Here is a 14,782-nt window from a genome sequence, read left to right as displayed (position 1 = left end):
AGTAGTAGAAAAAAAAAGCTTTTCACTTGATTTTTTTATGAACCAGTCACATTTTAAGCCGAAGATGGCACCTTTGTGTATTTATTTAAAAAGCAACAAAACAAAAGTACGAAAAGAGATGCTGCTGCTAAAATCAGAGACTACAATATAATGTATAGTATTATAGTACATCTTTACTAAGATGAGAATTGCAAATACTGCCTTAATAACATGCCTTAATAACATAAAACGCACTACTCTAGCCATGTGGTCTTTTATGGATGGAGTCTATCTGTCCTTCTGTTTGCTCTTGATAACATTCATTTCCATCCAGGTTCTAAACATTAGTGAATACAACATAAACCAGAGCACTTAATATCAAATTTCTGCTTGACTTTGCAGCACAAAGAAAATGCCTTATTTAAAAAATGAGATGGAAGAAAAAAACCTCTTGCTTTCCTCCCTTATTGTGTTTTGTTAAGGTAAGCAGACTACCCTTCTACAGAGTTGTTTTTTCTGATGTTGCTGTGGAAGAAAAGAAGTCTCACCAAGAGAAATGACAAAACCACTGAAGGGCTCAACCCACTCCCAATGAGTCCACGTTAACCTTAATTTGCTCCTGCTGCACTGACAATCTCCCTGGCAGCAAAAAAAAAAAAAGTACATGCTAAAATCAAGGGAGGTTTGTTAAAATCCTTAATCTTCTGTGTTTTAAGAGTACAGCTCCTATGCTGACTGTCATTACCACCCGTGAAGTCATGTACACATGTAACCACTTTCATTTGCATGTCTTGCTGTAGTGGTGAGTAGGAGCACTAGCAAACAGAGGGAGAACTTCGCACAGAAGGGGACTCAAACCCTGAACCATCTTGTTGTGCTGCACCATAATATTTCTCAGTCAAAGGAGCGAGGTAGAACCGATAACAAAAAGGTAGCAAATGCAGACATTCTACTGTCCAAACGTGGAAAGTTTTGTAGAAATACCTCCTTAAACACAAGTAATTATAATGGAATCAGAAGCGTGCTGCCCACCAGTATCACCCCTCATCCATCCATCTGCTGGGGTCCTGCTTCCTTTCTACCTCCTTCCACCATACAGTCATCCATGCGGCTGTAATTGTGCCTTGAATTTACCAACTACATGATGGGGAACATGTATTGGAGAGAACAACCCAGGAGTCGGTGAACACAGCCTGACTTTCCCGTCTCCAATTCAGCGCCTGCATCAAATGTTCTAACTATAACCATAAAGACACTGACTCTATCTGGTCTATCTGACACACTCTCTGTCTCTGTTTCTCTGATCCTGTCCTGATCTTTATTTTATTTGTTTTCCACCCAACTGGTCAAGGTGGATGGCCGCCCAAGAGTCTGGGTCCTGACCGGAGTTTCTTCCTCAACCAGGGAGTTTTCCCCCGCCGCTATCACTTATGCTCTTGGAGGGTTCAGTTGGGTTTTTCTGTCTGTTAAAGCGCTTTGAAATGTCTGATGCCATGACTAAGCACTATATAAATAAAACTTGATTGATTGATTGATTGATTGATTGATTGATATAGTCTTTCAATCATGGATTCATCTTCTTGAAGATGAGACTCTTGTAAGCCGTTTATCCAGTGCCATGAGTTCTGCTGGATCTTTGTCCAGCTGGCTGCGGTTGAGGGAGGAACCATTCACAGTCACACCCACAGACTTTTTTTTCGGAATGACCCGTTCTATTGGTCTCACCCAGAGAATATACAAGCTCTGCACAGAAGAACCTCAGGTGGAATCGGAGGTGGTTCCTTCCTTCTGTTTGGCAGCGCTGCACTAACCCCTGCACTGCGTCACCATACTGCCCTATAGCCTCAATGCTGGTTTGTCACACGCTACATGCATTTCAATGAATCAATTCAGAGAACCATCCATAGTTGAATGATTTGTATGAAGTAGTGAGTGGTGACAAAGAGGGTGCTAAGCCATCAATGAATCAATCAATGAAACAATCAATGAAATGATTACATTTTATGTTTGTGTTTAGTAGTCAAATGATACTCAATGCAAAATAACTCTGCAGAAAAACAACAATGTTAGTGCAAATAATCATTTACTTCCAAAACAACAGACAGTAATCAATAAGTACCTACAGAGTACATTTTATGATCAATTATACTTCCTTCATTTTGATTACATTTTTCATTTTGATGGTATGTTGTTCAGTATTTTATATGGACATCTGAAACTCAGCTTTAAAATTACAACACTCAAAAGTCTCAAGACAATCTACAAAAATGTTGTTTATAATAAGCAAAATGTCTCCACATGGCTTATATGAAATTTTACTAAATGCAGCCTTATTATACTTAAACTGCACAAGTTAGAGATAATCAGTTTTGTGACAGAGAGATAATTTAAAATTGTTTGGTTCTATTTCTTATTGCCAAGATGCCAAGGCATTGCTACTTCCAAAGTAGGTCTACGGTATGCTATTGATTTGAGTCAACACAGGATAAATAGAAGAATATTTATTTTTCTTTAAAACAGTACAGTGGATGCACTACCTGTGTGGTGATTATTTTCATATTTATTTTCTCTTGTCTACATTGAGCGAAAGAGAAGTAAATGAATTTGCTTGCACAAAAGCAATAATTTGATTTATTATGAGATTTCTGTGGGAAATTTCTGAAACTATCTCTATATCCGGCCATAGTTTCCTCAACATGAACCTAACTGAACTTAGCTGGCATGTCCTGAAGGGCCTGGTGTGATGTGAGGCAAATCCACAAAACAAAAATAAGGTAATTGCTGTAATCGTGATGTTCTGGCCAGTGAAACTCACAGGGGAAGCTTGCAACAGCTACCTTAACTACGTAAACAAGGTGACATTTACAGGTCATTGGACTGAATAGATCGGGTCTTATGCAGACCCAAACCATTATTTTGCAAGGCAAGTCTCAAGTTAAGGCAGGTTTTGTCAAGTCAAGGTGTGCAACTTGCCGTCAAGCCTCAGTTAAGATACGTAACTTTCAGAAAAATCTTGTCAGACAGTCGACAAAACATTTTAGTCAGAGTCAATTCTCTGATTAAAACAGGTAAGTCCCTTGTTGACTGTAAAAATAAGATATATAAGTTCAAGTCCGGTCTCAAGTTAAGTCTTAAGTTAATATAAATATGTCTCACGTCAATCATGAAATCTAAAACTCAAACTGTTCCTCAGTCATAACAAGTTTTTTAAACTATAAGTGAAAGAGTTCACTTTTAAGTTTAAGGTTGATGAGGATGTCCAGTATCACTGAAGCCGTGAGGCACTGGATTTTTTAATTTATTTTTTAATTTTATATACTGATTATAATCCCCGCAGGGAAATTAGTAGTCTAGGATTTATGGTCAAAGTTAAGATCAAAGTAATGTGGTCAGGTCTATTAAAAATAATTTCAAGGGTGTCACAAGTGTCACATTCAGTGGCAATTCTAAATATAAAACTTTATGTATAATATCCATACCATACACCACAGTAGTCTTGGTGCAAATGTGTTTATCTTTTCTAAACACATTTGAAGGCAAAATGAAGAGTGGTTAGGTTGTAACACATCTATCATCCATACAAAGAGAGGGAGAGGAAGAAAGAGTGAGTAAGAGAGATCATATAATTACAATGCTAGAAGTGAATAACAGTTCAAGCACTGTGTGCATGTGTGTGTGTGTGTGTGTGTGTGTGTGTGTGTGTGTGTGTGTGTGTGTGTGTGTGTGTGTGTGTGTGTGTGTGTGTGTGTGTGTGTGTGTGTGTGTGTGTGTGTGTGTGTGTAATGACAATGACAATATTTGTAATGTAATATCAGTATTTTGTATTTATATAATGCATTGTAAACCAACCTCTCATAGCATTGTGGAGAACACTGAGATTCACTGTGGAGCAATGTTCTGAGTTACTGTATGGATAGCAGTACTACAAAGTGCTATAGTGTGCTTCTGCTTTATATGTCTTTCCGTACAGCATAGCACAAGTAGTATTTTTATTATTTAAAAATGCTTACATGAATGCAAATTATTGGGATGCTTTATTCATATCTTTATCAATGAATAAGTAAATTCTAGGAGATAATATTTGGCATACTAATGTCCAAGTCACATCTGCAAATCTGTCAGAAAAAATATACCACATTGCATTAATGGTATGGAAAAGGTACGTTGGAATATTTACCTTGTACTTCCCACTGGTGGAGTAACTGGTCTTCCACTTGACAGAGTAGTACCGGACCTCAGACGTCTTCTGGTTCTTGCTCATGGAGTTGTCAGCCCAGGAGACACGGACCGAGTCTGAAGACAGAGCCACGGCTTGGACCCCCACTGGGGGTATCATGGGAGTACTGGTGTCTGGCATGGGAGTGGGGTATTTATCAAAGAGGAAGAGGTCATCCTCAGATGGATCTATGGGGTCTGGGAGTGATTGTGGTATTACCAGTAACCAGGTGGTTGGGGGATATTTTAATGAATTCATATAATGCAATGGATGTGACAGTGAACATGTATGCATGAAACAGGAGTGACACATATATTAAAACAGGTTGTGTGTTTGTATGCATACACACATGGTAACAAAAGCATTCAAAAACATCACATGCAAGTTTGGAGGTGACAATGCAGCAGGCAGTCAAAGGAAATAAGGAAAGGAAGAGTGGATGGATGGATGAGTAAATGAAACATAGGAGAGAAAAGAGAGGAAAAAATACCAAGAGTAAGAAGACAGCAGGATAAAGATCTTTGTAAACTGAGGCAGACATTTGGGTCCATAGAGGGGCAGGACTTAAAGAATGAAACGCAAATGATCACCCAAAACACCTAAAAGTTGTTTGTTTTTTGTTATTTTCACCATCCTTGTATTAATATAGCACTGGGCTAATTACTTAGCCAATGTTAAATCTGATGCATAATTGTTTTTCCTGTTTGTTTTATTTTTTACCAAGGCACAAACCCGCTCCAGTGCACCTCAGTGCATTGTCAGAAGTTCTCTGTGGACACAGACCTTACAAGAAATAAATGGTGCTTCATTTATTGAACCAAAAACAACCTTATTTACTCATGTATATTTGATTTTTTTTTCATATGCATAATGATGGTCTAAACATATTTTGACAAATGAAATCACTGTGTGTTGATCCAGACGCTGCCTTCATGTGCTTTCAAGCAATTAGAGTAGATTTAGGAACTGAAAAATAAAGGACAAGTTCAAGTTTTGTGGACCACATTAACAAGGATGTGAACAAGTTGTTAAAATGTTCTAATTTGGTCTAAAAAAAGTAAAGGCAGCAAAAGATGAAAGAGATGCTAACAGAAAGCTGGGATGAGTAGAGACAAGCAGAGTAAAGAAAAAAATGCTCATTTGATTCCAGTTCTCTGATCTGCTGATAGAAATGAGAAAATATAGTAACTGACACAGTTAAAAATAAATAAATCAATAAAAACCTCAGGTTTGAACTTAGCAAAGCTGCACAATCAGGTTGAAAACAGGTTGAATAAAGTTTAGAAGAGATGCCACAACCTAATAGAAAGACTAATATACTGTAAATAGAACACATAAGTAGACTGCCTGAATCTAAAATACTAATGATGTAAAGAAATCTTGAATTTGTTTCTAGAGTCTAAGGTTAAAAAAACGCATCAATTTGGAGTCCCATGTTTCCAAACTGGCTTTTCTGCCTCTAACATCTATTTTTTGCATGAAAACACTCTCCGTTGGGTGCTGACACAATTCTGACCTGAAGGGCTGGAATGTTTCCTCCTATGGGATGATATATACATTGAAAGCGGGTGAATTGATTGGGAGGTTTAGGGATCTCTAATCTTTGACTTCCAAGTGATCAAATGATGAAAATGTTTGCTGTTTATCCTCATTAGCTCTGGATTAACACTTACTCAGATTTATTACATTTATCATTATTATTATTATTCAACTGCATCCAATGTTGTGCTTATTGATAGCAATAAATTACATTTGGACTGATTTTTCAGTAGCAGTACGTTGCTAACCTACTCTTGTGCCAAGCACACATGGAAAAGAAGCCAGACATGCAAAGGAAAAAAAAAGAAAGAACGAAACATAAAACAAACTAAAAAAAAAGGCTTCAGCTTTGTGGTTATGTTGGAACAGCAGCAGGATTTTAGAGGTCTAAGTGTTACACCCTTCAATCAGGGGGGCGAAATAATCACAAATGTGACGAGAGATATTTCCAGTCAGCAACGTCTTAACTGCCGTACGGGAAAAAGTGCCGCGAATCTCCGGAATACACATCAAGAGTAAAGCAATCAATCTCAGACAATCGGATCAAGACAGCACTGATTGATGAACAACGATAACATCGATACGTCTTGACTTTTAACAATGACAAACAAAATAAACAATGAATTAATTAGACTTTTAGCGTTTGAACTTTTTAACCCTTCTTAAACATATTTGTGAGTTTTTAATGTTTTTATCCCATTTTTTAAAACATGTTCTTATTATATTTCATTTCTCTTAACTAAATGGTCATCTTATTATAAATCTTCAAATAACAGCCTTTTAAACTTAACATCTTATTATTATTATTATTATTATTATTATAATCACTTCTAATTTATCAGTTTATTATTATTCCTAACTTGTCACATGAGGCAGGGAGACGAGTACAAAACTACATCATGTTTCGGTTTGAGGGTGACACCTTTGAATGCGACCACAGTTTATCAGATTATCATGTTTGCAATGAGGATGTAAATCTAGTTACCAAAACCAAAAACTACATCATTTGTAAAATGATGCCTGTCAGCTTATTTGTTTTTTTAATGGGTTTATCGCGCACAAGGGATTGTAATATTTCAGATGTCATTTTCAATTTCAGATTTTTTTCATGATGTCATCCATGCTGTCAAAGGTCAGCTAAGTTAGTTTGGAAAATACCGTTTATTGATCTAAATGAAAGATTAGACGATGCAAAGGAGGTCCTAGTTGAACAGGAAGTGAAGACAACATCCTGTGTGACTGGCATCACCGCTGTAAAAAATAGCTGCTGTTTTTATGTGATTTAAACCCCTTTCAGTGTGGAAAATATCCTGGTATTGACTTTCCGCTTCAGAGAGATTGATGGGAAAGGGGTGTTGTGGTTACACTGGTCATACAGGATTGTGTTAAATCTGAACACCCTTGGTGGATACCCACCAATCGTCCATGGCGACCTTCCCCTAAATTATTTCTTTACTCTATTCATCCTCCATCTGCTCACTTTTTGCCCATTATTGCACATTTTCTGCACATCTCACTCCACCCTTTCTTACTCTCACACTCCATCACTTGTTCTATTTGCTTTATTTCTCATTGCAATACCTTTTTCCAGCTCAGGCTCATTATTTGCACTTCCTCCACTCATCTCTTTTCCGACTCTCATCCCCATCTCCCTTCTCTCTCTGTCTTTCTGTCTCTCTATGGTCCTCCACTTCATTGAATAAAACGTTGTGTGTTGCGAGGATGAGGATCACTCCAGTCTCTGCAGTGTGTGGGTGGCGAGGCGAGGCGAGACGAGGACGAGGCAGTATATTAACGAAGATCCCACCGTTAACAAGTCATCTTTTAAAGCTCTAGTAAAAAAAGCCTGTCCTGCAGCCCGCCGCCGTGAAGCAACGGAGAATTTAGCGTGTCCTGTCGTGATGTAATGTGTGTGTTTGTCAGTCACACATGACCTTGTCAGAACGGTAATGGTTTAGTTACTGTCTCGGGCCTCAGGGTCTCAGCCGATCAACTCCTGACTATCAAACTACATCTCTATGTTTCACTAGAGCTATGGACATCTGAGGATGTCTACAGACCTCCAGACGGGTTCAAATAGTTCTACAGACATGTTAATAAACATTTCCAGGTCTACATACACTGTGACGTTTTGTCATCATCATCCAGATGTGTCTATGAATATATAATGTGCTCCAGATGTGTTTACACATTGACTTTTGATCCCCAGCTTCTATAGTCTACGTAGAAATATATTTGAACAAGATACTGAAGCCCAGCCATGTGGGCCACCCACTGCCCACGAGCGGTGGGTAACAAGCAGAGAGAATACCCCCCAGTGGGATAAATATAGCACCTTAAATTTGCTTGAGCATGACCTCCTCACATTGAGATGTGTTAACACTGTAAAGTGTGTGGAGGAGTCTGTCTTGTGTTTTGCTGTGTTTCTCAAAGGTGGTTGAATCTGAGCAAAAATGTAAACTATATATAATAATGAACTATATATAATACTATATATATAATACTGTAAATAATACATATAAAATAATGAAAATTATCGATCATTTTAGCTGTGAAGCAAAAAATGAGGAACATCACGTCCCGTGTTTTCATTATTGAGTATTTTCCAGACTATAAGGTGCACTGGATTATAAGGCACACCTTCAATGAATGACCTATTGTAAAACTTTTTCCATATAGCGGGTGCACTGGATTATAAGAAACACTGGATTATAAGGTGCACCTTCAATGAATTGGCTATTTTAAACCTTTTTTTCATATATAAGGCACACTGGATTATAAGGTGCATTGTTGGTTTTTGAGAAAATTAATAGCTTTTAGGTGCGCCTCATAGTGCAGAAAATGCTGTACGTCTTCTTTTCCTTTTGGCTTTTCCCTTCATGGGTTGCCACAGCAAAAAAAAGAAATTTAATAAGTAATTTAATAAGTAAATAAATACTTCATTATGCAAAACAAATGGTTGAACTAACAACAATCTACTGCAGGATTGTTAAACTAGTAATTACATTTTCTGCTCCCTGGTGTCATATCTTCTTCCTATCCTAACACATGTCTTCTCTCCTGCTTCCTTCCGGTCTCTTTTGATATTTTTCCTTCCTGTTTAGGAAATCTCTCCCTCTTCCTTGCTTTGGCCCTCCAACTTGGTTCCAAAGTCCAACTTCATCTCCTCTCTCTCTTCTTCTTTCAGCTAACTACGCTGTCCTTTCCTCTTAAAACAATAATCCCAATCAAACATAACAAGAACAAAGTGCCTTTCAAAAGTTTCACCAACACGCTGTGAGGTCCAGATTCTGTGAGCTGTGTGACTATCATCATATCATCACGATGGAAAAACCAGGAAAGCAGTATTTTATGTGGGCAATAAAGGATTTATGTCAGCTGCAGGCTGCTGCGTAAGCAGGTGGGGGTGAATGGTGGGGGGGTGGGGGGTGGGGGGTCGGCTGTTTAATTCATAAGATGAAACTTGGCTGAGATTTTGATGTGTTTCATTTATCTCACTTCTACAACCTGAAGTCTGCAGGAAAAATCTAATGAGTCTCCCTCACTCACACACACACACACACACACACACACACACACACACACACACACACACACACACACACACACACACACACACACACACACACACACACACTGGGAATAGACTTTCTAATGGCTAAGTTGTACCACGGATGCCCTCTAAGATAATAATACTAGCATACAGGGTCATTATAGTGCTGCTTCAGTCATGATAGCTACAAGATTGACTGCTGGTGTTAACATTAACAATTTATTCTACTTGTTGGAAAAATATTTAATATGTATTTTCCTCAGAACTTAGCCAACACTAACTGTTACAATCACTGCTATTGGCTAAAGTTCATCTGTTGCTCCCACTGCTAACCACATGCTGACCACATGGCTGAATGGATAAACTCATTATTTCATTTTATTACTTTCGCTTTATTAGTTGGCTGGGACACGAGCATCATGTTCATAACGTGTGAAACATTATTATATATGTGTGCTGTTTGTGTGTTATTGTACCTGTCAGAGATCGCGTGACTGCGCTCTCATACAGAGGAACTCCCTCCCCAGCGTTGTTGAACGCCTTCAGGGAAATCACGTAGTGTGAGCTCGGTTCTGACAGAGACAGGAAGAGACAGAGAGGTCAAGCAAACAACACATTTTCATTTTCATTTCAAGACGTACAACTGAATAATAATGGGTTTAATTCCTCCGCTTCTTTATACATCAATGGCATTTTATTTATACGTTCTCAAAGGATCAGCCCAGTGTCTCATGTGACCAGTGGACTTCTCTCGTTCAGTTAACCAGACATGCACATTACAATTTGAATCGCATTGAAAAAAGTTTTGCAGGCCTTTTTAGTTACAAGGGATAAATAAAAAAAAAATAATAATAATACACACAAAACATATTGCTCTCTTTGTAAGCACTCCGATATAAGGGGACCAGGCTAGAGTTTCTGTTCTTTCAACCCCAGGAACTTTTCACTCACCAAACACACCCACAGCTGTGTGTTTGGTGAGGAGTGGTGTGTGACTGGACAACTTCGTTAGTAGTGGACCTGGTGCAGCAGTCACAAGTTTTCACATTTAACAGTAACAGTGGTCTCAACACAATTTTGGTAGTCAGTAATGAAGTATGATGCATTTTCATGCACATTTAATGATCTAGATCAGGGGGGTCAAACTGTCCTCAATAACTAATAAGTGTAACTAAATGTGATGTAAAATAAATGTAAAGTAAATGTAACTACTCCTTAATGTTTCAATAACTCTAAATGTATTACTTATTCAAGTTACAAACATCAGTTACACAGAAAAAAGTGTGTTTGTTTCTCTGTTCTAACATAAATCCTTTTAATTTATCAGGTTATTAAACCCACAGAACTCCATCAATCAAGGATCAAACTATCAATCAATAAAAATAACATCAAACACAAGTAAGGGCGTTAACTATGTTCACAACGTTTTTTGTCGGAGTTAAAATGGGTTGAATTACTGCATTGTGGGAAATGTAGTTTTTGGTCAAAGCACATTTTTGACCTATTTCCTTTTAGACACTTTGACCTTTTATGCTCTGTCATGCCACATTAAATGATGTGGATCTTTCCTCTGTCCTGATTTGCTGCTAACAGTTGAAGTGATGACTCCAGGCATATGAGCTGACTACCAGGGGCTCATCGTGCCACAAGTTGTCACTTGCTATGAGATGCTGTTGCATGTTCTCTCCATGTACCATCAAATCCATGCATCAGTTAAAAAAAAAAAAAAACACACCCACTCGGGTCCCTGGATGCTTCAAATGAATTAATGATCGCTATGAATTATAAATGTCGTGTACATATGTGCACTCGCTCCCGTGTGTGTGTGCGACATTACGGCTGGATGTTTTTTGTTTTTTTTCATTACTCTTCCATAATGAGACCTGAGATGGGAATTTTCATCCGCGCATAAAAAAAAAAAAAATCATCCAATTTGTTATTTTCTTTTCGGCATGCAAATGGCTCGCTGTGATCCCAAGGGAAGACGTTCTCTCTCTATTTTCAACCTTTTGAAAATTAGATTTACACCTGAAGCTGTTTTCTTATTAAATTCCTTTAAATTATTGATTGTAATTAAATGGAGATTCCATCTTCGTAACAAATTAATGCAACAAAGGAGCACTATGTCAATATTTGCACTTTGTCGGAGGAACAGCTGCATTTCTGTTGAATTACAAGATTTAATATTGGTTTAATATTGCAGAAATGTGAAACCTTAAAAATGATGACACATTTTGAAGCTGATAGGACATAATAGAATAGGAAATAAGTCACCACATGATGGGAACTGGATAAAGACCTGAAAATTACTGGAAAAACGGTTTTTAATCTGCACACTTGACTTAAGCCGAGCAACTTAATTATAATGAAGCAACAATTTGATAAAATTGCAAACAAGATGGATAGCTTTTTTTTTTTTAATCTTCGTCATCGATGGGATTTTGAACAGACAGTCAACTGTATGACCCAAGAAGCTCCAAATATTTCAACTGCTAAATGTACATGTGAAGTTAAAAGGCCTAAATGGAGATGTTGTATTTTACAGAATTGAATGCAGTTGTAAATTAAAGTTTTGCTGTTCAGGGAGGGTTGAAATCTCCATAAAGACTTGTGAAAATATTTGCTTCAGATGTCTTCTTTTGATATATTTGGTGCTTCATCAAGTTAGATATGTTCTCCTGCTACACTTCCCATTCATTAGAGATCTTATCAAGATCAGAATTTTCCCCACCAGATTGTAAAAAGGAAGTTTAAAGATATATGTAAATCACTCCATAATGGCCCAAGCAGTTAAATTTACTTAGAATATTCTTTTAAGGAGATTGGAAGAGGAAGTGGGGATAAAAACTCAGCACTAGACTGGTTTAGGTCATATCTATCGGACCGATTTCAGTTTGTCTATGTAAATAATAAATCTTCACATCGAGAGACTCACCTGTGGAGTACCTCAAGGGTCTGTTCTGGGGCCAATTCTGTTTAATTTATATATGCTACCATTGGGAAGAATTATATAACATTACATACATAACATTAATTTCCGTTGCTATGTAGACAATGTGTAATTATATTTAAACAATTAAGACAATCTGACCAACTAATTAGAAACCTGTCTAAGGGATATTAAATCGTGGATGTTTCACAATTTCTTACTGTTGAACAGTTATAAAACTGGAGTCATTATTATCGAGCCGAAGCATCTTAGAGATGACTTCTCTAAAAATTGTAATTCATAATGAAATAGCATTGCTATCTAAGTGAACACAAAGATTTTAAACCCACTAGCCTAAAAAATTAAAAATAACTTTTATTTCCTCCCATATGTTGCTTAAATGATTATGTAATAATTTTCAAATTGTGTAACTTTTAATTTGTTTATATAGCTGACAAGGCGACCGTAGCAGAAAGAGTGGAAACAACACACTCAGATCACATCCTCACCCAGGTTTTCGATGGAGTAATATCTCTGTTTGCTGTCTACTCGGATGGTCTCAGCGTAGGGGCTCCCCACTCCGTATCCAATGATGTAACCCCGGACAAGGATGTTTGGGCTGAGGGGTGGAGTCCAGGACATGATGATGCTGTTGGGCAGCGGCCTGACGTGCAAAGAGCTGGGCTGATCCGGAACCTGACTCTCTTGAGAAACACAACAGATGACATGACAGATGTGAGAAGAACACATCAGGAGGAGAAGTACCACAAGCCCTGACTCTACCATCAAAGGTTTGAAGGCCAAGCCAGTCAGCAGCAGCAGTAGAAGGTACTTATAGCAATTGAGCTAACTGATGCTAACCCTGTTAACTGTGTATTAAGCCCTAATAAGCCCTGACACTTTGTGTTATTCCTCAGCATCAGATTAGATCAGTTTAATGTGCTCTTGGTCCTCAGGGGAGACGCCTCATAGAACTTTATTGAGTGATAATCCATTGAAATGAGATTTGGGTCTTCCTCTGTCCAAATCTGGAAACACAGTTAGTAAAGATGTGCTTGTTTTTAAACCGAGCAGCTTCCTGCTGAACAGGACATCCTCCAGCCTGAGGTTAGTTTTTAATCATTCTGCTAGAAACTACTGGCGTACCAACGTCAGGCGCTGCCAGTTACTTTGCAGTCTCCATTTGTATGTAAAGAAATCAAGGAGCTATGCAAATTAAGTCTATAGTTTTAGTTTTTATTACCATTTTGATGCAACTCATTTTGAGGACAGTGTTTTTCATCGTTGTTCATTGTCCAAGCAAGATGGTGAGTGGATCACAAGGTCCATGTATTTCATATTTTTTTAAACTGAGGCCTTGAATTCTGATCTACCTGTCAATCAAAACAACAATGAAGTGTTACATGACTGAAGGATTTTAACGTATCTACAGTGGTACCTCTACTTACGAATGTCTCTACTTACGAATGTCTCTACTTACGAAATTTTCTACTTACGAAATTTCTTAGCAGGAAAATATCGTCTCTAGTTATGAAAGAAATTTCAACTTATGAAAGGTAAAAATACAGGATGGGCTGATACTCACAGCTCCCACAGGTTCCTGAACACAACATTCTCATAGCTGCTCTGCCATTGGCTATTACCTTGCATCCTGGCATCCCATTGGCTAAGAGGGACCTCCAGTATTATTTGTTATGTAATGCCTGAGCAGTGGATATATGCAATTTCCTCCGGGATTAATAAAGTATCTATCTATCTATCTATCTATCTATCTATCTATCTATCTATCTATCTATCTATCTATCTATCTATCTATCTATCTATCTATCTATCTATCTATCTATCTATCTATCTATCTATCTATCTATCTATCTATCTATCTATCTGTGTGGAGCTAGATAGGTGTCTATGCAGCGTCCTCGTCATTCGGCCCTCGACCCGTGAGGTGTTCTGATAGTTTTACGTAAATATATTAACTTTTAGAGTATTCACTATGGACCCCTAGAAAGTGACGGAGAAAAGAGGAAAAGAAAAGACGAAGAAAAGAGTTTTTTTGTCCGTACAAACAAAGCAAGACATAATAGAAGAGCATGAGAAAGGGATGCGTTTGGTTGATCTCTCCAAAGAATATGGCCGTGATGCATCTACAATCACCACGTTATTAAAACTAAAGGAAGTTTAAGGAGTTTAAGGCGTCGCGTGGGTGGTTGGAGAAGTTCAGAAGGAGGACTGGAATTCACTCTGTTGTTCATGGTGGGGCAAGAGGGCATGAACCAAAGAGGGCAAAAAACAACGAGGACAGCAGTTAAAAGGTAAATGACCATCAATTTTATTCTTTACTCTATTCTGTTTTTTACGTTATGCACAACTCTCATTTATCGTGTAATAATCTAATCGTAACATGCATTTGTTACATGTTTTGATGCATTTTTATGCTTTATAGAACATTTATGTCTGAATTTTGGTGGTCTTGGGACGGATTAGGGCATTTGCATGGAAAATGCGTCTCTACTTATGAAATTTTCTACTTACGAAATTTCTTCCAGAACCAATTATTTTCGTAAGT

General features: G+C 37.8%; 1 protein-coding gene across 1 annotated transcript in view; it reads right to left on the bottom strand.

Annotated features, from left to right (window-relative positions):
- The window catches only part of dcc (DCC netrin 1 receptor), a 248,505-nt gene that overhangs the window by 61,991 nt on the left and 171,732 nt on the right, over window positions 1–14,782 (bottom strand). The window contains exons 15-17 of the mRNA XM_068335320.1: window positions 12,726–12,920; window positions 9,764–9,859; window positions 4,157–4,329 (exon numbers count right to left, since the gene is read on the bottom strand). Of these exons, the coding sequence (XP_068191421.1) occupies window positions 4,157–4,329; window positions 9,764–9,859; window positions 12,726–12,920 (464 nt within the window). The remainder of the gene's footprint in view (window positions 1–4,156; window positions 4,330–9,763; window positions 9,860–12,725; window positions 12,921–14,782) is intronic.

Source organism: Antennarius striatus, chromosome 15 (assembly GCF_040054535.1).
Source record: "Antennarius striatus isolate MH-2024 chromosome 15, ASM4005453v1, whole genome shotgun sequence".
In the NCBI taxonomy this organism is placed as follows: Eukaryota; Metazoa; Chordata; class Actinopteri; order Lophiiformes; family Antennariidae; genus Antennarius; species Antennarius striatus.
The sequence above is the reverse complement of the archived record's forward strand: the minus strand, read 5'-3'. Positions and strand labels throughout refer to the sequence as shown.